Here is a 23,222-nt window from a genome sequence, read left to right on the forward strand (position 1 = left end):
TACCCCAAAACTATTAACGCTAGTAACATCAAAGGTCACATCACAGATCACCATAACAAACGTAATAAAATGAAAAAATTAGAAATATTCCAAGAATTACCAAAATGTGACAGAGACCTGAAGTGAGCAAGTGCTGTTGGAAAAATGACATCACTAGACTTGTTCCGCTCAGGATTCCACAAACCTTCACTTAGTTTAAAAAAAAAAAAAGGCAATATCTGTGAAGTATATAAAATAATGTATGCCTGTATATAAAATTAGAGGCATTAATGTAGCATACTAAATAGTTGAAGAATTATTTATGAACTTACATCGTAACTTTCACTTTATTGTGGTAGAGCCATAGATTAAAAGATGAGATCAGTAAATAATAGTGATTTTCATTTGAAGTCCTTTGTTGTGGTAATTTATTAAATTCAGGAATTATAGCTGACCTATAAGAACTAAGAAATCAAAGCAATTCTTACTAATAGGTCTGATAGAAGGAAAAATTCATTCCATGAATTTGCTGGAAAAGTGCATACATTTAAATCCAGTCTTATAAAATCTTTCTTCTACTAAAAAAAATTTTATGAAATGAAGATACAATATGCATACTAGCTGTTCCTCCTCTCCTACAACCCTCCCAGTTCTAGGGTAGGTCCTGAGGTGTACTAGAAGACATAATACTCTGTGTTCCAGTGCCCCCTTGTGCCTATTACGAAAAGGCACCATTATTAGTTCCTCCTAGAAAAATTGGGATATACGTTCTAAGAGCTCTCTGGAAACCAAACATTGCAAGCTTATGAATAGGGTTTCATATTGTAAACTTTCCGGTCCCAAGATTTATGTCCTTTTGATTTCAGGGTATGCTCTTCTATTAATGCTTTTTCTTATCACAGATGCTATTTCATTAACAGTTACATGGCATTTGGGAAGTATGTATAGTACAGGTATATTTAATCTCAGTTTTCAGTGTTTTTACATATTTTTTCAGTGTTTTTATGTATCTTTCCTCTCCCTTACCTCCTTTTTAAAAGCAAAAAAAGGGAAGTATGGAAATGGATATGTCAGAAGACTCCCTAAGTGAGGTTTTTCTTCTCTCTTAAGGAAAGAGAATCCTGGGATCAGCGTGTACCATAATAATGTACAGTTGTAGACATTTTTGTCCTGCCAGTATATTAGGAGATAGCCTACGTTTGAAGTTGCCTTCTCATTCTTCTATCCTTTACTCCTAAAGGCGTATAAGTCTTTGTAGTATAATCCCAGTAGGTATAGTGCTATTATATCAACTGCCTTTAGGAGAAGGGAGTGGCTTGGTTTTTTTAATGATGATCATTTGAGCTTCTTTGTCAGTTCAAGTCTCTACTTACAGCTTGTTGTTTTTTAATTAGAGTAAAATTTACCTTTTCTTTGGTCAGTTCTGAGGACAAATGCATATTAATGTAACTGCTTTTGGTCAGTAGTTCTGAGGACAAATGCATAATAATGTAACTTACCACAATGAACAACAGTAGAGCAATTCAATCATTTTGCCACAAAATTTCTTTTTGCTATCAATCCTTTGTAGTCAAACCTTTAAATCCTTTCCTCTCTTAACTCTGGACAACTAATAATCCCCAATCATTATTGTTTTGACTTTCACTGAATGTCATATGAATAGAATTATATAATATTTATATGTAACCTTTTGAGTCAGGTTTCTTTCTGTTATCTAAAAGTGTTTGATATTTATCCATATTGTTGCGTGTATCAATCATTGGTTCCTTTTTATTGCCAAGAAGTATTTCATTATACTGGTATACGATAGCGTGTTTATACATTCCCTATTCGTATTGTTTCTAGCTTTTGTCTTTTAAAAATAAAACTGCTATATACATTCATATTCAGATTTTTGTGTAAATGTAAGTTTTCATTTCACATGACTGAAATTTTAGCCACTCTATTAGGTATGTAATGGTATCTCATTATGGGTTTTTTTTGGCATTTCTCTAACGAATAATAATTTCGAGTATCTTTTCATGTGCTTATCTGACATCTGTATATCTTCTTTGGTGAAGTATCTGTTCAAATCTTATCCCATGATTTTTGATTAGTTTTCTTTTTGTTGAATTTTGACAGTATATATTCTGGATACGTCTTTTTTCAAACGTTTTATTATAGTTTGTGTTCTATTCTTTCATTTTCTTAAAGTCTTCCACAATTTTTTTTTAAATTTTGATGACATCTAGTTAATTTCATCACATTTTTTTCCTTTCATGGTCTGTGCTTTTGAAGTCCTTTCTAATAATTTTTTGCCTAACCCAAAGTCAGGAAGAACTTGTTCTTCAAAAAAGTTTTATTTTCTGTGTTTAAGTCTGAAACTGGGTCTAATTTTTGTATATAGTATGAAATACGGATTGAATGTACAATTATCCCAGCAGCATTTGTTGAAAAGAATATCTCCTTTGAATTGGATTTGTTCATTTGTCAAAAATCATTTACCTGTGTTTTATGGCTGTTTCTGGACTTCATTCTTTTGTATTGATTTGTTTGTCTCTGGTTTTTGGCAATACCATATTACTATATTGTATTACTGTTTACTATATTACTTTATAGTAATATGGTATATATTTACTATGTTACTTTAGCTTTAGAGTGAGTCTTGAAACCAAACATACTATAGTAATATAGTATATATTTACTATATTACTTTAGCTTTATAGTGAGTCTTGAAACCAAACAATATGAGTCCTCCAAATTTTTGTCTTTTCAAAAATTTTTTGTGCCCTTCCCATGTAAATTTTAGAGTCTGAAAAAATTCTACAGGGATTTTGATTGGAATTGCATTGAATCTATAGATCAATTTAGGGAAGAATTTTCTTTTTAATACTGAGTCTTTCAATTAATGAACACAACTGTATCTGTCCTGTATTGGGACCTTCAGTTTCTTTTATCAGCATTTTAACAATTCTCATATACACATGCTAAATGTATTTTGATAAATTTCTCCGTATGTTGCTTTTTTTTTTATTATCATAAAATACTGCCAGCTGTTTTGATTAGGACCAAGAGCATGCAGCATTATACATGCTCTTCCCACCCCAAGTCTCCAGGAATCAAGGTACCTCTCTCAGGTTTCTGAATTCTCGTACTTAGTCTCGGCTTCTTCAGTCAGAGGTCATTCTTACCAAATTAGATTACTGGGCCACCCTAATAGAAAGAAAACCTTATATATTTTTCATTTCTTTTAAGGTTATAGGTATACTTAATCAGAATATGTATACAGCCTCAAAGGTATAGATTGTTTCATTTTGAGATAAGGGATATTCATGTATTTTTCTCATATTTGTAAACTCAAGTTTTTATCTGCAATGAGGTAATTAGCCTTTATAGTTGAAGGAATTTATAAAACCATAATGGTAACCAAATTACCATGGCTCAAAAAACATGACTCTAGAAGAGTTATAATAGTGAATTCAGTTCCTCATCACTTGAGACCATGCCGGTTTTGTTCTTCATTCCTTATTTTCTAAATTGGATCAGTACCATTAACTGACATTATTTAGTTGAGAGTATACAAGTAATTTCAGTATAGACTACTAAATGCGTTGGTAGACACTTGAGTGCATTGCAAAATGATAAGAGACCAGTGACTGAGTTCAAGTGATAGAAAATTGTTTTTGAGGGGCACCTGGGTGGCTCAGTGGGTTAAGCCGCTGCCTTCGGCTCGGGTCATGATCTCAGGGTCCTGGGATCGAGTCCCGCATTGGGCTCTCTGCTCGGCAGGGAGCCTGCTTCCCTCTCTCTCTCTGCCTGCCTCTTCGTCTGCTTGTCATTTCTCTCTGTCAAATAAATAAATAAAATCTTTAAAAAAAAAAATTGTTTTTGAAAACCAGACTTCTGAAGTGTTTCTTGAAGCCAGGAAATTTGAGCCCTGATAAGAGACTATGTAAGGTTCAGGTTGAGTTGAAAGAGAGGTGGACTGCAGATACTGAGTGGTATCCTTATCAGTATTTGCTGAATGAATGGTTGGTGGACATTGAAAAATGGAATGCTCAAGGAAAATGTGAAAGTAGGGACAAAAGGAAATAGTAGATTGTTAAAGATTTCAGATGGGGCTCTTGGGTGGCTCAGTTGGTTAAGCACCCAACTCTTTTGATTTTGCTCAGTTCATGATCTCAGGGTTGTAAGATCAAGCCCCGTATGGGGCTCCACACTGGGCATGGAGCCTGCTTAAGATTCCCCCTCCTTCCCTTAAGATTCTCTCTTCCTCCATCCCTCCCTCTATTAAAAAAAAGAAAAGAAAAGAAAAAGATTTCTGATATGGAGTAGTTTTGGAGAATGATAAGGTCTAGGACGATTAAGTATAAAAGAGGTGAAAAGTCACTATGGTTGAGAAATTTAGAAAACTTGGAGGCTCAGTTATAGTATTGAAACTATTAATACTTTAATAAAGGGAAAATTTTTCTCTTTTTAAAACAGTATTTCATCTTTTTATTTGATCCCTTTTGACTTCTATTGATTGTAGAAGAATTTCTCAATGAATAAATTCTTGATATAGTCAAATAATTAAATTTGAAAACCAAAAATGGAAGTACTTGATCACATCTCTTTCTGTGGGTCTATTCTATCAATTCTAAGTGTTAGGATATACCTAAGGGGAGATTCCATAAATAATCTGTCCTATTTTAAAATAATCTTGGCATGCAAGATCCCCTGAAATGTAAGGCCAACACAAATATGACTCTTTAAATTAGATTCTAGGCATTATTTTTAAATACTAGTAAGTTGAAAAAAATAAAAAAGGCTCTCAGAATGAAATAGCTTTTTATTCAGTGTCAGAATTCTACCAGTATTTAGTTAAATACTACCAGTATGTAGTATTAAAAGGTATTTAGACCTTCTTTAATACTTATATACTTTCAATCAACTATTCAGTACCTCAGTATTTATTTGGACCATTTTATATGATTTTTCCTACCAACCTCAAGTCTGAAGACAGTGCCAGCATTAAGTGTTATAGAAAGTATTAGGGAACAAAATTTCTGCCACTGGATTCTTGAAACTTCAGTAGCACTTAAACATTTAAGTCAACCGATCATAAAATTAAAACTAACAAATATTTTTTTGTGGTACTAGAACATCTGCTGTCTGAATAAGGACACGTATACTAAGGACAAGCACCCATTTTGAGGTAGATACTTAGTTTATTCTAGTCTCTTTAGAGAAAGAAAACTCTTAAGATTCCAAACCTTTTTTTGTTTTATTTATTTTTTAAAGATTATTTATTTATTTGACACACAGAGATCACAAGCAGGCAGAGAGGTGGTGGGGGGTGGGGTGGGGAGCAGGCTTCCTGCTAAGCAGAGAGCCCCCTGCTAGGGCCTGATCCCAGGACCCTGGGATCATGACCTGAGTGGCAGGCAGAGGCCAAACCCACTGAACCACCCAGGGCCCCCCCCTTTTTTTGTTTTGATTGAAAACGGGGCCTGCCATTTTTGTCAAGCATTTTAGACAATTAGAATTACTCTACCATAGGAGAATGACCTAATTATTTTTCATTCTTATCATATGCTTTGCTGATTTTATACTTGTTCAAGGATAATAGGTGTGACTACAAAGGGCCATTGCAAAACCAGTGTTAAATGTCTCACCCATATATGCTGTGTACCAAGACGCAATTATTACCACAGATCCTTGGTGCTTAGCTAAGAGAGATCGTGTGGACTTCCTGACATCTCAGTTTCTTTGATCTTCAGTTGAATCTGAAACCATTCAGATTTCCTGGGCTGCTACATTGTCTTTCACATATTTTGGGGAATAGAGAACTTTCTCTGTCTCTCTTTCTGTGTTATATAAACATAAAGAGTATAACCTATGGAGAAAAGATCAAAATGTGGACTATACCTTTGCTTATTTGACCTGGCTTTAGGCCCTCTACTTAATAGGGCTCTAGAAAGTCCATTGCTGGATCGGTTTTAAAATGTGAAGACAATTTGTTGTACTTTTGGAGCTAACTAACTTTTGGCTTCAAAAACAAAGCAATAAATGTATAATTCTACTTCTCTTTCCCCATTAAGGGTACTGTGGCTATAGTTCGGTTTTATTATGAATAATATTGTATCTTAATGATTTGTCTATACCTTGCATCCCTTGGATTCTTTAAGGATATTGTATTAGTTCCTTAACATATGTAAATGTGCATTATGAAGGACACTGGACTGCATAGCATCCCTGCTCTGAGGTTATTTTCCATCCTCAGTTCTTTTCTCTTACTATATGTACTAAGTACATACCTTTTTGTGGCACTAAAAATCTCATTTTGACACACTTGTTTTTCAGTTATTTTGAATGAGTGCATTACATGCATTATCATAGCTCATTTTTATGAAAAGAATAAACTTTCTTTTTTAAATTAATAAGCTTTTTTTTTTTTTTTTTAAAGAAGCTTTAAGTTTACAGCAGACTTGGGTGGAAAGTACAGAAATTCTGTATACCTCATCATGCTTCCAGTTTTCCCTTATTATTAACTTCTTACAACTAATGAGGCAGTACTTATGTGTCATTATTAATTGAAGTCCATAATTTACATTATGGTTTACTCTTTGTGTTGCATAATTCTATGGGTTTTCACAAATGCATAGTGTTATTGGTCAGCCATTATAGTATCATATATAGTTGTTATATTGTCCAGAAAAATCTCCTGTGCTCCAAATATATGCTCTCCCCCACCAGCAAATCACTGACAACCATTGATCTTTTTATTGTCCCTTTAATTTTGCCTTTTTCAGAACTTCATATGGTTGGATTGTATAAAGCCTTTTTAGAGTAACTTCTTTAACTTAGCAGTATGTATTTTTATGCATTCATGTCCTCATGGCTTGATAATCTTGAGAGTCCATTTTTTTTTTTCAAGATTTTATTTATTTGACAGAGAGAGCACAAGCAGGGGAAGTGGCAGGCAGAGGGAGAGGGAGAAGCAGGTTCCCTGCCAAGCAAGGAGCCCACTGCCGGGGCTCAGTCCCAGGACTCTGGGATCATGACCTGAGCCGAAGGCAGATGCTTAACCAACTGAGCCACCTAGGCACCTGAGCGTTCATTTTTTTCTATTGCTGAGTGATGTTTACTGTATAGATGCACTACAACTTGTTTTTTCACCTGTTGAAAGACATTTTGCTTGCTTCTGAATTTTGGCAATTCTGAATAAATATTATAGAATATAAGTATTAGCCATTTACATGAAAGTTTTCTAAAACACATTTCTGCATCATTTTAGATGATTATTCTGGATATGAATGTAGACTTTTCTTGTGCCATTCATAGGAGAGACAGACATTAAATATACACAGATGGTACATTTTTGTGTAAAGTCACATAGTACAAAGACAAGATGTATGTTGCTATGAAAGTATATATAGAGAGAGTTTTTATTAACCTTTTGCATGTATTTTCAATTAAAGAAAACCTATTTAATATTGCATTATAACATGATGATACTACTTTAGGACTAATTTTGGGTCCTGGGGTAAAAGAGTTTCTGTACTATGAAACTTTGCATGGTTCCTTTAATTTTTATGTTTCTTTAAGATTTTACTTATTTATTTGCCAGAGATCACAAGTAGGCAGAGGCAGGCAGAGAGGCAGGCAGTGAGGGTGGGAAGCAGGCTCCCTGTCGAGCAGAGAACCCAATGCAGGGCTTGATCACTGAACCCTGAGATCATGACTTGAGCCTAAGGCAGAGGCTTAACCCACTGAGCCCCTCATGGTTCTTAAGAGTACTACAGAAGCATGTCCAAAGAGTCTCTTCTTGTTTTGCTTTTATAATCTGCTTTGCACTAGACTAGAAAGAATGATTTATCTGTCTACTAATGTCAATGAGTTCTGAGTGAAGATGAGATGATTCCCCTTAGGGTAAAATGCATTTGCCTTTAGTGAATAGAACTTATAACATCTTTCTTGACTCATTAGTATTACCTACATACCGATATTATATTTAGAACTCAGTACATTTTCTCTCAAATACGTTTGTTTCTGCCTAAAACTACACCTTTTCTGGTATTTAGTTATCTTCATTAATAAAATAGGTAGCATGTTTCTCTATCCCAAATAACTTTTATTAATATATATTTGAGTGGTTAGATCAAGAATTAGAAGCATATTTTAACCTTACTAAATTGTTACTAGTCCCCATTACTGAGTTCCTTGTAAATAATACAAACAAAGGGCATTTACTACTACTTTACAATATTTTAGAAAGTCTTTATTACTTTGGTAACTTTCTAAGAAACCTATTGCAGAAGGTAAATGGAAGGAATTAGCATCGGGCTCCCAGCTCCATGGGGAGTCTGCTTCTCTCTCTGACCTTCTCCTCGCTCATGCTCTCTCTCACTGTCTCTCTCTCAAATAAATAAATAAAATATTTTTTAAAAAAATACAAAAATAGAAACTAAAAGTAATCTTTAGTAGTGTGAAAATAAGAAACAAATACTTGATTTTTTAAAGTAAAATATCAAAGAAATATGTTTTACCTGTGACCAGCTCTTTGAAAAGTTATGCAACTGGGTGTGCCTGGTGGCTCCATCGGTTGAATGACCAACTCCTGATTTTGGCTCAGGTCATGATCTCAGGGTACTGGTATTGAGCATGCTCAGCAGAGAGTCTGCTTGAGGATTGTCTCGACTCCACCCTCGTACATGCCCTCTCTCTCTCAAATAAATCAAAAAGAAAGTTATTTAACTGGAATAGCAAATCTGTAAAGAAGAGTATCAGTGATGGCTTTGTGTTTTAACTGCCTATTACATCATCTTCTGCAGCTCAATTAATGCAAGACATCACATGGCTATAGCCAAGAACACGGTATAGTAGTCCCTGTTACATACTGTGGAAAGAAAGTCCCTAGTTCTTTTCCCCAGGCAGAAAAAGTAGCACTTGATATTCTTCAAATATGATGTAATATTTAGAAATCCTCCTAATGCAGAGGAAGGAGGTAGAAATGTTCATCCTTCTTAATTCACCCTCGGCACTGATTTTTATCATATTCCAGTAATTTTTAGTATCTTAATTGTCCTCCAGTGGGTTTTTTTCTATAAAAACAGTATACTTTATATAATCTCTAATTATGCCTCAAAAGATCAAAACCAAAATTTGAGACTTTTTCTAAATAAATTCTGTTGGAGATATTACAAATGCTAACAAGCATTTGTTAGCATTTGCATTAAATGCAAAGTTCTACATATTACAAATGCTAAAAAATCTAAGCAAGAAAAATCCAAGTTAAATGCAAAGTTCTACATATTACAAATGCTGCATATCTTCAGATATGTAAACCACTCTTAGGTATCCCTTTCTTCTTAACCTATAGAAAACCTTTCTTCATTAATTTACTCTCAGAATTTGAGTTCCTAAAGGCTTTTTCCTTTTTGTTTGGTCAAGCTGCTCCTCTCTCTCTCTCACGTTATTCAAATGTCTAGAAATTACTCTTCTGTCTGTCAAGCCGCCTTTTACTGAAAAACTGAACTGCTGATAGTTTTCTTCCTCATGAGCCATTCAGCCGTTAGTTTGTTCAGTGGTGCTGTTGAAAAAACAAAGACCTAAACTGGGTGTTTTCATTTGTGTATCATTATTTACATAATTGTCTTAAAGGACTTTGCTATGTTATTCTAAATCTCACAAATTTAATACCACATTTAAAATTTATTTTTTACAGATTTTATTCATTTATTTTAGAGAGCGAGCGAGTGGGGGAAGGGACAGAGGGAGAAGGAAAAGAGAGAATCCGGAGCAGACTCTGCCGTGAGCAGAGCCCTATGTGGCTAGCGCAGGACCCTGAGATGACAACCTGAGCCAAAATCAAGAGTCGGACGTTTAACTGACTCAGACACCTAGGCGATCCCACCCCTGCTTAAAAATTTTTCAGTATTTGGGGAGAGATGACCAGGTTTTGGGCACCCCACCTCATTGGTTATCACCAAATTATTTATATAGATCTGTAGATGGGTAAATCTTTTGGAAAAACTAGTCTGTTTTTCTCCCATAGTGCTATTTTATAGAGCAATATTATGTTAGCTATCTCATAATAGGTTTTATGGACAAATGGGGAAAACTTCATGGTGTAAACTCTCATTAATAATGGACAGTGAACATTGGCATTATTAAAAACATTGAGAAAACTTCTGATAAAATTAGACATTTATAACTAACTAGTTCATGATTCTTCATAACTTACCTGGCCTCCCTAATGCTTATTTATGTACAAAGAAATGATGATTTTATAATGTAGACTATAGTTTGAGGAATATTAATATAGTTGAGCGCTTTTATTTATTTATTTATTTTTAAGATTTTATTTATTTATCAGAGGGGGGGAGAGCGAGCACAGGCAGACAGAATGGCAGGCAGAGGCAGAGGGAGAAGCAGGCTCCCTGCTGAGCAAGGAGCCTGATGTGGAACTCATCCCAGAACACTGGGATCATGGCCTGAGCCGAAGGTCATGAGCTGCTTAACCAACTGAGCCACTCAGGCGTCCCGAGCGCTTTCATTTTTAACACAAAAGATTCTTTAGAGCTAAGTAGTGTTAGCCCATCACCATCCTCACATGACATCATGCAGATCACTCCTACTTTTAGAGTGCCTTAAAAGGTGATACCACGTTGGTGTGATAATATTAGTATTATTATTGATATCAAGGTAAAAAGAACTAAATTTGTTTTTAATCACTTGATTTCACAGTGGCAAGCTGTGTAATTTTATATTTTCTTTATAAATATCAGTGAAAATAGTATATTGTGAGAGAATACAAGCTTACCTAGTTAAAGGTCATTATTTTTATTTCATAGTTCTAGGAAAATAAGTAAGGGATTATCTAAGGACCCTTCAAAAGTTTTGTGATAATTATTGATGAATTTTAGCTCGAAAAATGCCTGTCATACTAATCTGAAATATTTTTTCAAACTGGTACATTAGTAGATTTTTATATAGCTAATATTTTTACTGTACTCACATTACTTTTCCCAATTAACTGTATAACATTTGCAGATAAAGATTGTGGCTGAGAGGTCTTAAAGTGGCAGGGCTGAAATTACAATTTAGATAAAAATAATAATTCGTAGCTTTAATGTGCTATTATTTTGTATATGTAGGTGTCCAAGTGACCAGAATCCTTTAGCCACTTTCAAGCAGTCAAACTATGTAGGAGAAAAGAGACATTCTCCATTTAGATAATAATTGTGTTTGCATGGTTTATTTTTTATTTTTAAGATTTTGTTTTTATTTGAGAGAGAGAGCATGAATGGGGTGGGGACGAGGCAGAGGGAGAGGGAGAAGCAGACTCTCTGTTGAGCATGTATGGGCCAGATGTAGGGCTTGACATGGGGCTCTATCCCAGGACCCCAAGATCCCGACCTGAGCCGAAGTCAGGTGCTTAACTGATTGAACCACCCAGGCGCCCTGTGTTTGAAGGGCTTAAAGGTTAGGTTAATTTTAAGGGGCCACATAACAGAAACTGAATTGCTTGACTGCTGCTTATACTTCCTTCACCTTTGCTAGTGGTTCCTCTGACAGTCTAACAGCTTTTCTTTCAGTGTCTGCTTTATGCATATATAAAACAGAGAATTTGTGTGTGTTGAGCTCTGTTGTAGAAGACAATGTATTAAAAGAGATATGTGACAGTCTTTTAATTACCTAGAGACCAGTTCTTCGAAATGACTTGTTTCGTATCTTGGGCTAAAAAAAAGTATTTACCAAATGTTCACTATGAAAATAATTATTTTTAAGGATTATTTTACTGAGCCGTTTTCTCATATCATTTCACTCTTATGGTAATCCCTACAATATCCATAGCTGTTAATTCTTGATGTATATCTCTTATTTCTGAATTCCTAGTGTGCATAATGTTAGCCTCTCAGTTTGCAGTCAGAAGTGTTTGCTGAGTGAAATCTTCCATTTATTTTCTACATAATTATGAATGCAGTGATTAATTAGTAAGTGAAGCAACTGTATTCATGTTGTATTTAGGACCTTTTTTTCTTTTCTTTCTCCCCCCCCCCAAATTAGTCCTTTATTCATACTCGTTATATGTTTTACACAGTGCTGGGTTGTCACAATATTTGCTGAGTGCTTTAGTTTGTTAGGCACCATGCCAGATACTAGAGATGCAAAAAAGAACCCTAATCTTTACCTTCAGGGATCTTGTATCTTTAGTTAGTAAGAAGGAAATAAGCAGGCTGAAGTACCCAATAGAAGTGAATGAAGTGGGAGTCAATATAAAGTAATATAAAATTAAAAAGCCAAGTTAAGTATATACAGTGTTTTTGGTAGGTTTGCAGATTGATAGAAACTATGGCTCCAGACTCACCCCACATACATACCAATACACCATAAAGCTAGAATACTCATTCAGTTAGCCAGTATGCAAAATCTTAGCTGTATTGGTATTGAGAATCCAGCATGGGCACTGAGCATCCCTGCATGTTCTTGCTAGATATACCAGACATGGGAAACCCTGACCACTCTTTATCTGGGCCATTTCTCAGAGTTGTATTGCAGTGAACAATAATGAAAGAGGAACTAATAACTTCTCCAAATAGTAGGCTTGCTTCTATTTATATAAAATAGGGACCTCCTCCTCCCCTCTCCCGGCCAAGATCAGTGTTCCTCTTCTGTGATACAATTCTCTGTGTGCGTAGGTATTCATGTTTGGGCTCTTGGCATCCTTTTTGTGGGTCTTAGGAGGCATGAGGGGTCAACACAAGCAGCCCACTTTGACTTTGCTGTAAGTTATAAGTAGCTTTTGCTGTAAGTAATAAAGTCTTAGGAGACTCATGTCTTTTGCCAGAATCCATGAAACAGTAACAGACTAGCTTATTTTAGTGTTTATCTATCTATTGACATTCAAACACTTCACTGTTTTGATAATATGAAGGTAAGTTGGCTTTACAGCAAAGGAAAAGAATTTCATTTCCTTTGTACTCAGGGTCCTGGTAGATTTCCTAAAACTGTCAGTGACACTGTCCATGCAAGATAAGCCATGAGTTTAGAAAGTTCACTTCATGATGAAAACTTCAGTTCTGTTATCAGGGGTTTTGCATCTGGAATATTTTACATTGAGTTAATGCCCTTTATGGTAGGGAAATGTTTAAAATGTTGGCTCTTTAGGTTCTTGACTGAAATATCTTGTCAGTAAGGCTGTATTATTGTCCGTGAGGAGAAAACAAAGATAGCACTCAGATTTTCCTGGGCATTGTCTTGGCTTCAGTTTTCTGTAGTTTTCAAAAGCCCATTTACACCACAACTTAATGATTACATACTATTAGAAGATTTTAAGTGGTAGAGAAATTGGTATAGTTAGAAACTTTGCATAATATCAGGTAGACCTCAGCTCAACCCCTTAGGGTCCATTTTTAGAAGGCAACAGTTTTGTTGGCTCCTTCCTTGACTTGGGCTCCTGCTCTGACTTGGCAGAGATAACAGTATATTCTTCTTTCCCAATTCTAACAGGTAAGTACATCTAACTAGCTTCCTAATGAGCAGGAGCAGAAAGACTTAAGAACCAAACATAATACCAGTTTGTGTCCATGTTTAAAAGTTAGTGATTTCAAGAGTCAGGAGATATTTAATATTTATTAAATACTTTGCATGTATGCAGCACTGTACTGGATGCTGTAACAGCTTCACCTTCAGTGATTTTTCGGCCATAATATAAAAATATTCTCATTATATTTGAGGAATATAGGGCAGAATCTGATTATTATACTAAATAAATTGTATGAAAAACAAATGCTTGTAGGAGTGCAAAGGTAAGTGTCTGTGAAAGGGGGTTTATAACCATTCTGAAAGAACTTGGGTGAGGGCAGAAGAACAAACCAGACTTAAATGAGAGGAAAGTGAAACACTTGAGATGTCAGGGAGCAGAAGATAGGTGGAAGAAGAAAACAAGAATGTCTCCAACAAAACTTAGAATGTAGTAGGGAAGACACCTCTATGAAGAGATCATCTTAGGTATTGAGTGAAAAAGGATGAATGTGGGAGAAGAAGGGGGTTGAATGGGTGTAAGCAAGTCAGTTTCGGTTTTCCAAATATTAACATCCTTGTTTCTGTTTTAGAGGAAAAGCTTTCAGGCTTTCACCACTCGGTTTGCTGTTACGGGTTTTTCAGTATTACCATCATTGTTTTGAAGTAGTTTCCTTTTATTCCTAGTTGGAGGATTTTTATCCTGCAACATGTTGAGCATGTCAGATGCTTTTCCTATGTCAAGCAAGATGATCACATAGGATTTTTTCCCCTCTATTCTGTTAATTTGATATATTGCACTGATTGACTGTTAAATGTCGAACCATTCTTGAATTGCCACCTGTCTTTGTAAGGAATGTTTTATTGGAACCAAGCCAAAGCCATATGTTTACATGTTATCCGTGGCTGCTTTTGTACTCTAAAATCAGAGGTAGACAAGTATGACAGAGACTACACGGTTTGCAAAGCCTAAAATATTTAGTATTTCCCAACCTCTGCTTCTAGAATCATCAGCATCCACATAGTCTTTAGTATGTCTGTAGTAGGTATCAACCTGTCTGTACTGACTAATATTGTGTAATTTGCTTTTCTTAATGTATGGTCAGTCTTCTTGACATACAAGTAGGGAGTTCTGATGTGGTTAATGAGAAAGTTAAATAATGATTTTAAGAGAAATGTTAATTCAAATAATGTATTTTGTTAATGTCTTTTCTAATTCAGCTCCATGCCTTTATTTTAAAGTAACTTACTTGGGGGTATGCCTCCTGGGTAGCACAGTTGGTTAAGCATCCAACTCTTGGTTTTGGTTCAAGTCACTATCTCATTGTTATGAGATCAAGCCCTGCATGGGGCTCTGTGCTCAGCTCAGAATCCCCTTGAGACCTCTCTCTCCCTCTGCTCCTCCCCCCACAATTTTCTCTTTCTAAAATAAATAAATCTTTTAAAAAATGTGTATATGTCACATTCTGCATTGCTTATGGAATTTTATGTTTTCTTTTCTATAGGTGTATGTGGAATTTGATGATCTTGAATGGGATAAACGAGAGTGGGTTAAAGTATATGAAGATTTTTCAACTTTCTTGGTGGAATACCACTTAATCTGGGCCAGAAGGATCGACCCTAGCCAGACTCAGGGATCAAAGAGCAAACAGATTCAGTGGCCTGCATTGGTAAGATCTATTCCTGTTTTATTAAACATTCTCAGTTGTTTGTTTTAAAGGAACAAGAACTATATATAAGTTCAGATTTATCTTGGTGATCATACATTATTCCTGAAGAGGCTCTGAAGTATCTGACAGAAATATCAAACTATAGCTTTTATTTATTAAAAAAAAAATTTTTTTTTTTAATATTTTATTTATTTATTTTACAGAGAGAGAGAGAGATCCCAAGTAGACAGAGAGGCAGGCAGAGAGAGAGAGAGAGAGAGAGAGAGAAGCAGGCTTCCTGCTGAGCAGAGAGCGCTATGTGGGACTAGATCCTAGGACTCTGAGATCATGACCTGAGCCGAAGGCAGCAGCTTAACCCATTGAGCCACCCAGGCACCCTGGCTTTTATTTTGTTAAACAATTTTATGTGTCCTTTTTGTTAGTACTCCTTTAGAATATTTAGCCTAGAAATAGTTTAATCTATCCAGTTAGAAGAAACATATAAATAAATTTGATTAAAGGTTACTAACATAGTTGACTAGTTTGTGTATAATGTGGAAGTTTTTCAAGCTTGAGACTTTGTAGGAAGACAATAAGATGCTTTTTATAAGCATCAATAGCATGTAATTTTCCTTGGTTTATTAAAATTAATAAAAGTTGACTGAATTCATTGTAGATCATAGTAGATATTTAATGTGAAATTGTATGTTCACATAATAGATAAAATTACTTCATATCAGCAAATGTTCTATTTAAGAAATGCAGATTTTTAAAAATTCTCAGCTAGTTTAAATTAGAGTTTTGTTCAAGAAACATACTAAGGAAGTCTGGCTGGCTAAATCAGAAGAACATGCAACTTTTAATCTTTGAGTTGTGAGTTGAAGCCCCACATTAGGTGTGGAGATTACTTTAAAAAAAAAAAAGGCACACTTAAAAAAAAGAAAACGAAAAACATACTAACTAAGTAAGATAGTTCTATTAGGAAGAAAGCCATATCTGTTTAACCACTGGGCTGTATATGTTTGAATGAAATAATGTTCTTACACTGATATCTGAGAAATATTTTTAAAGCCATTAAAACATTATTGCAGGTATTTGGTATAAATACCATGAGAATAGATACTTTCAGATATTTTTTTAACATAAATTAACTATACGAATAGTTTTTTTGTTAATAATTGTATTGTTTATACATTTTCTCTTTTAATGAGTTAGACCTTTAAAAATCTGAGGAGATAAGTGGTTAAAAAGAAAATGCAGGGAGGGAAAAAGAATGAAATGAACTAATAATATTTTTTAAAGAAAATATATATAATTTCAAAAGATGGAAGCTGCTATCTGTGAGCTATAGTTTTGGTAAGATACTTTGAATGGTTTAGCAAAAAAATAAGATAATTTTATCCATGATAGTTTTTTTTTTTTAAAGATTTTATTTATTTGACAGAGAGAGACATCACAAGTAGGCAGAAAGGCAGGCAGAGAGACAGGAGGAGGCAGGCTCCCTGCTGAACAGAGAGCCCAATGAGGGGCTCAATCCCAGGACCCTGAGATCATGACCCAAGCTGAAGACAGAGACCCACTAGATTTTAAGAAATATTTGTTGGATGAATATATTGAATTGTTAATATGGAGATTTTAAAGCCATGACTAACATGTTTTTTTAATTTTATAAACTTTAACTCAAAAATTGTCTTGGGGCGCCTGGGCGGCTCAGGGGGTTAAAGCCTCTGCCTTCGGTTCAGATCATGATCTCAGGGTCCTGGGATCGAGCCCCACATCAAGTTCTGTGCTCAACAGAGAGCCTGCTTCCTCCTCACCTTCCCCCCACCACCCTCACCGCCTGCCTCTCTGCCTACTTGTGATCTCTGTCTGTCAAATAAATAAAATCTTTTAAAAAAAAAATTGGCTAAAACTTGACATTCATGTGAATCTTGTATGAAAAGCCTCAAAATGAGGAAGCAATAACAAAGTACCAGGAAATATACCTCAGTATCATAGTTAAAGAATAAATAGAACTTTAGAAAATCTTTGCCCTGTCTTAGAGATAATTACTAAAATCAAGGTTAATTCCTATATTTTCATAAATTACTGATTTTAGGGAAAATTTTAATCAGAAAATATTGTTTAAAATAATTTTTGTCATTATTTTAGAAATTTATTTCTGTTGAAAACCTTTTTAACCTCACAAAATATTTATGTAATCTCTTTAAAATTCAGCTCTTTTTCTTTCTTTGTTTTTTAAGGTTTTAATTTATTTATTTGACAGAGAGAGAGGTCACACATAGGCAGAGAGGCAGTCAGGGAGAGAGGGGGAAGCAGGCTCCCTGCTAAGCAGGGAGCCTAATGTGGGGCTTGATCCTAGGACCCTAAGATCATAACCTGAGCCGAAGGCAGAGGCTTAACCCACTGAGCCACCCAGGCGCCTCTCAGCTTTTTTTTTTTCTTACACAAAAAAGGTACACATTAAAAAGTTGGAAAATGCTAAGTGGTATAAAATAGAAAATCATAAATCATTCTATTTTCATCACCAAGAATGACATATTTTGACACATTTTCTTATAAAGTATTTCTCTGCTTTTTTTCCCACCATAGAATTAAAGAATTTTTAAAACTATGGTAAAATATGCCTAATATATAAAATTTTCCATCTTAATTATTTTTAAGTATAAAGTTCAGTGGCATTGAGTATATTCACATTGTTGTACAATAATCCACTTACAAAACAAAACTTACTCCATCTTGCAGAACTGAAACTCTATAACCATTGAATAGCAACTCTCCAGTTTTCCTTCTTCCCAACTCCTGGCAACTACCGTTTTATTTTCTGTGGCTAGGATTTTGACTGTCCTAACAATCGCAATAAAGATGGAACCATCCAGTATCTGTCTTTTCATGACTAGCTTATTTCACTTAGCATAATGTCTGTGAGGTTTATTTTTATGTTGTAGCCGGTATGAGAATTTCCTTCCTTTAAAAGGCTGAATAATATTTCATTATGTATGTACCACAATATATTTATTCATTTGTCTGTTGGAGGACCTGTATGTTGCTTCTACGTCTTGGCTCTTACGAATTATGCTACTATGCACATGGGTGTACATGTATCTCATTGAGAACATGTTTTCAATTCTTTTGAGAATTGAAGAAGTGGAACTGTTGGATCATGTGGTAGTTGTATTTTTAAAACTTTGGAGTAACTGCCATACTGTTTTCCCACAGCAGCTGTACTATTTTACGTTCTTGGCAATACTTGGTTTTAGGTTTTGATAATAGCTATTCTAATGGGTGTGAGGTGTGGTTTTGATTTATGTTTCCCTAATGATTAGGGATATTGAGCATCTTTTCTTGTGCTTATATGCTATTAGTTTATCTTCCTTGGAGAAATGTCTGTTCACATTGTGCCCATTTTTTTTTTTTTTTAAAGATTTCATTTCTTTATTTGACAGAGATCACAAGTAGGCAGAGAGGCAGGCAGAGAGAGAGGAAGGGAGGCAGGCTCCTCACTGAGCAGAGAGCCCGATATGGGGCTCGATCCTAGGACGTTGAGATCATGACCTGAGCCGAAGGCAGAGGCTTTAACCCACTGAGCCACCCAGGTGCCCCCTCGTTGTGCCCATTTTTAAATCAGGTTGTTTTTATTTGCTTAGTTCTTTGAGTTCTCTATATACTCTGGATATTAATCCCTTATTAGATGGATTCTGTGAACATTTTTCTTCTATTCTGTGGTTGCCATTTTACTCTTTTGACAGTGTCTTTTGATGCACAAAATTTTTTAATATTCATTAAGTCCAGTTTACTTATTTTTTTGGTTACCCATGCCTTTGGGGTCATATCCAAGAAATCATTGCCAAATCCAATATCATAAAGCTTTTATTGTATATTTTCTTGTAGGAGTTTTCTTATTTTAGGCCTTATATGTAGGCCTTTTTTCTATTTCAAGCTAATTTTTGCTTATGGTATTAGGTGAGTGTTCAATTTCTTTCATTTGTTTGTTGATATTTAGTTTTCCTATTACCATTTGTTGAATAGACTTCCCTTTTTCTTTTGAAACGTCTTGGCACCTAGTGCAAAAATTATTTAACCATATATGCAGGTGTTTATTTCTGGGTTCTCTTTTCCATCAGTCTATGTCTGTGTTTATGCCTGTACCACACTGTTTTGATTACCATAGCTTTGTAGTGAAATTTTTTAAAGATTTGCTTATTTGTTTTGAGATGGAGAGAGAGAGTATATGAGAATGCCCCTCTGGAGGAGGGGCAGAAGGAGAGGGGGAGAGAGAATCACAAGCCAACTCCTCGCTTAGTGCAGAGCCCCTTGCAAGCCTCAGTATCATGGCCTGAGCTGAAATCATAAGTGGGATGCTCAACTATGACTGAGCCACCAGGGACCCTGTGTAGCTTTGTAGTAAGTTTTGAAATGAGGAAATGTGAGTATTCCAAGTTTGTTCTTTTTTAAGACTGTTTTGGCTATTCGGTGTCCCTTGGAATTCCATATGAGTTTCAAGATGGATACTTCTACTTCAGCCTGAAACTTTGAGATTTTGTTAGAGCTTGCATTGAATCAGTAGATTACTTTGGGTAGTATTGGCATCTTAACAATAATAAGCCTTTTAGTTCATGACTACAAGATGTCTTTCCATGTATTTATGTTTTCTTTAAGTTTTTTTTAGCAGTGTTGTGTAGTTTTCATTGTACAAGTCTGTGACCTTCTTGGTCAATTTTTAAGTAATTTACTCTTTTTTTTTTTTTTAAAGATTTTATTTATTTATTTGACAGAGAGAGATCACAAGTAGGCAGAGAGGCAGGCAGAGAGAGAAGGAAGCGGGCTCCCTGCTGAGCAGAGAGCCCGATGTGGGGCTTGATCCCAGGACCCTGAGATCACGACCTGAGCTGAAGGCAGAGGCTTTAACCCACTGAGCTACCCAGGTGCCCTAATTTACTCTTTTTGATGCTATTGTAAATGGAATGAATTTAATAATTTCATTTGCAGATTTTTCATAATTAGAATATAGAAACACAACTGATTTTTATGTGTTGATTTTATATCCTTCTGCTTAGCTAACATCGTACTCAACTGTGAAAGAATGGAAGCTTTTCTCTAAGATTGAGAATAAGACCAAGAGGGTACTTTTCTGGTCATCATAGCATTGGAAGTTCTATCCAGAGCAGGTAGACAAGAGAAAGAAAAAAAAAAGCATCTAAATTGGAAAGGAAGAAGTAAAATTATTTCTATTTGTAGATGCTATGATCTTATATATAGAAAACCCTAAAGATTTTATGTGCCTTCCCATATCTTAAAACTAATAAATAAGCAGCAGGATATAAAATCTCTGCTTTCTAATCATAGTTATATAGCTAAGACTGCATTCAAATTGTAGATCCTGCTTGTTTTACTTGATATTTCAATGTGTTCGTTCCTCCTCACAAGTATTAAGTTTTCAATGGCTACATAATATTTTATTCTATAATGGTCCATTGCCCTAATATTTGGTATTGTTCCTATTTTTTTGTGTGATTATAAGTAACTGATAAATATTATTGTGATAAAAATGTAAGTCTTTGCATTTCTGATTATTTTAAAAATTTAGATTCATAGTAGTAGAATTAATGGTCAGTGGTTATGAACTTGAAAAATATACATAAAAGTCTCCTGATATTTTTCACAAATACTTACTGCCATTGTCCCCATTCAGTGTGTGAGTGCTTTCATCTCTCTTAATCCTCCACCTTACTCCCACCTCCACAAACATTGATTACTTATTTTCAGATTATCTTGTTTTAAAAGCCAAACATTTACAATTTGAATACAGAAGTGAATGTTTTAATTTTTATATCTGCTAATTTGGTATTTTAAAATACTATTTTATTGTTTTAATTTGTATTTCTTTAGTGGGATGAATATTCATATTAGCAACTTACATTTTTGTGATTGTCTTTTTTCGATTACTTATTATTAGGATGTTGTGTTTTTTTAATATTTGTTATAAGCTTTTTTACATTATTAAAGATGCTTTTTGTATTTGTCTCACAGTTTGTTCAGCTAATTTTATGATAGCAAGACTTTTTGAATTGTATGTTTATATTTAAAGGACATCTATATATTGAGATATCTTCCTTAATCCAGAGACAGTCAGGGTGATTTTTCCTTTCTTTCTTCCTGTTTCCTTTCTTTCTTTCTTTCAGGAGGTTGTATAAATTAGTGGAACAAATAATTGAAATGAAAATGCTTGATATACTCTAGAAAATAACCATTAGGTTTCATAAGACTTCTACCAACTTTCATTTATATTTAGTACACATAACTGAGATTGTATCATTTCCCTACTGTTCATTAAAATGAAGCTAAATTGATGATACCTATAAGCAGTAGTTATGAAATTCAGAGTTTTAAAATTCATATAACAGAATATTTTATCTACAAATCGGAGAAATTTTAGGGTTACTTATGAGATGAAAATAGAATTAAACACAGTGGGGGGTGGACTAAACAGCAGAAACTAATATTTTTGTCTTTAATTCTCTACATATTTAATGTTTCTAATTCTTTGTATATGATGCTTGCTTTCATGTTCTTTTGTACTTAAACATACATTTGTATTATCCTCTCTCTAGTTGTTTGACCCCTCGTGTGGTACCTGTTAAATATTACACATTGGTCATATTGTCTGCTTACTCTAAGAAATCAGTCGAAACTGGCAGTGTATCTGCTGGTTCTTGAAATCATGACATAACAAAAGAATCATGTAGTCTCATTAACCTTTTCTAAGGTTTATTTTAAAAACTAAAAATTAAAACTTCAACAAAATATGGGATAATACCCAGTTCTCTGGAATTGTCTCTTCATCTTTTTTCCCCCAGTGTATCAATAGCAAAACATACATTGGAGCACCAGCTATATAACATGCTGAAGTCATGTCTTTGTTTGTTTGTTTTTGTTTGGTTCTGTATAATCAGGGTACCACCTGAGGCTATTCTGATGATGAAAGCTAATGTCTTACATTTTTATGTAAGTTACTTAATATATTGTTAAATTTCAATTTTTAAGTAAAGTAAAATACTCATTAAATCACATTTATCAGCACGAGGGAAAGAAAGTGTTGGCATTCATAATTGAAATCAACGAGTAACCTACCTAACTGGATTAGGGCCCTGGCTCCATCTCCTTTAGGAAAACTTTCTGTGGGGAGTGGGGCTTTGACCCTAACCCAGCTGGGCTGTAACACTGCTGCATTTTCTAAGGGGCAGAGTTTTCTACTACTTTTCTGCTGGCTCAGCTTTCCAGATAACCCCAACCAGAATTAATTTCACCATCCCTTTTTCCTGTAGAACTGTTTGTATCTCTGTTTTAACAACCAGCACCTCTGCTTTGTATTTGTTTGCATGTCTGTCTTTCCCTACTAGATTGTAAGTTCCCTGAGAACAGGAGTCATGTCTTAGTCATCTTTGAATCATTCCTAGAAGTCTAGCACAGTGCTTTATCCATCTTAGGCAGTGAATGAATGCTTATTTGTGATGTGATATGATGAATTTATTCTACCCCAGTTACTGAAAAAGAATTTTAATGGGAAATACAGCAAGTTTCCTGGGTTTTACTTTATACTAAAGTCAAATGACAGGAAAGCATAATCAGCCAGTTGTGCTAAAAATATGTAAGTTAACGGGGTGCCTGGGTGGCTCAGTGGGTTAAGGCCTCTGCCTTCGGCTTGGGTCATGATCTCGGGGTCCTGGGTTCGAGCCCCGAGTTGGGCTCTCTGCTCGGTGGGGAGCCTGCTTCCTCCTCTCTCTCTGCCTGCTTCTCTGCCTACTTGTGATCTCTGTCTGTCAAATAAATAAATAAAATCTTTTTTAAAAAAATACCAATTTTCAACATAGTACTAAAGACAAATAATTAAAATGCTTATAATAGATGCCCTCATTCTAATCAAATACAAATGTGAGTTCTTAAATTGTCATGGAAGAGAGGAAGAGATGTAGAATTACCCAAAATTGGTTATTTTCAAGATGCAGAAGGAAAGAACTTATAATTTTATTGCCAACTAAGTATTCTAATCTGTAATAATTTATCTGATTTTCTGTAGTGAGTTTTAGGAAACTCAGACTTCTCCTT

The 23,222-nt window shown here is 34.8% G+C and overlaps 1 protein-coding gene across 4 annotated transcripts in view; it reads left to right on the forward strand.

Moving 5' to 3' along the window:
* The window catches only part of JMJD1C (jumonji domain containing 1C), a 322,492-nt gene that overhangs the window by 117,967 nt on the left and 181,303 nt on the right, over positions 1-23,222 (forward strand). For all 4 annotated transcript variants that reach the window (XM_045069890.1, XM_045069892.1, XM_045069891.1 and 1 more), the window contains exon 2: positions 14,973-15,137. Coding sequence is in view for 3 of the 4 variants with exons in the window: in XM_045069892.1 (XP_044925827.1) it covers positions 14,973-15,137 (165 nt within the window). In the remaining variant the exon portion in view is untranslated. The remainder of the gene's footprint in view (positions 1-14,972; positions 15,138-23,222) is intronic.

Source organism: Mustela putorius, unplaced genomic scaffold (genome assembly GCF_011764305.1).
Source record: "Mustela putorius furo isolate JIRA1106 unplaced genomic scaffold, ASM1176430v1.1 tig00003949_pilon_pilon_pilon, whole genome shotgun sequence".
NCBI lineage: Eukaryota > Metazoa > Chordata > Mammalia > Carnivora > Mustelidae > Mustela > Mustela putorius.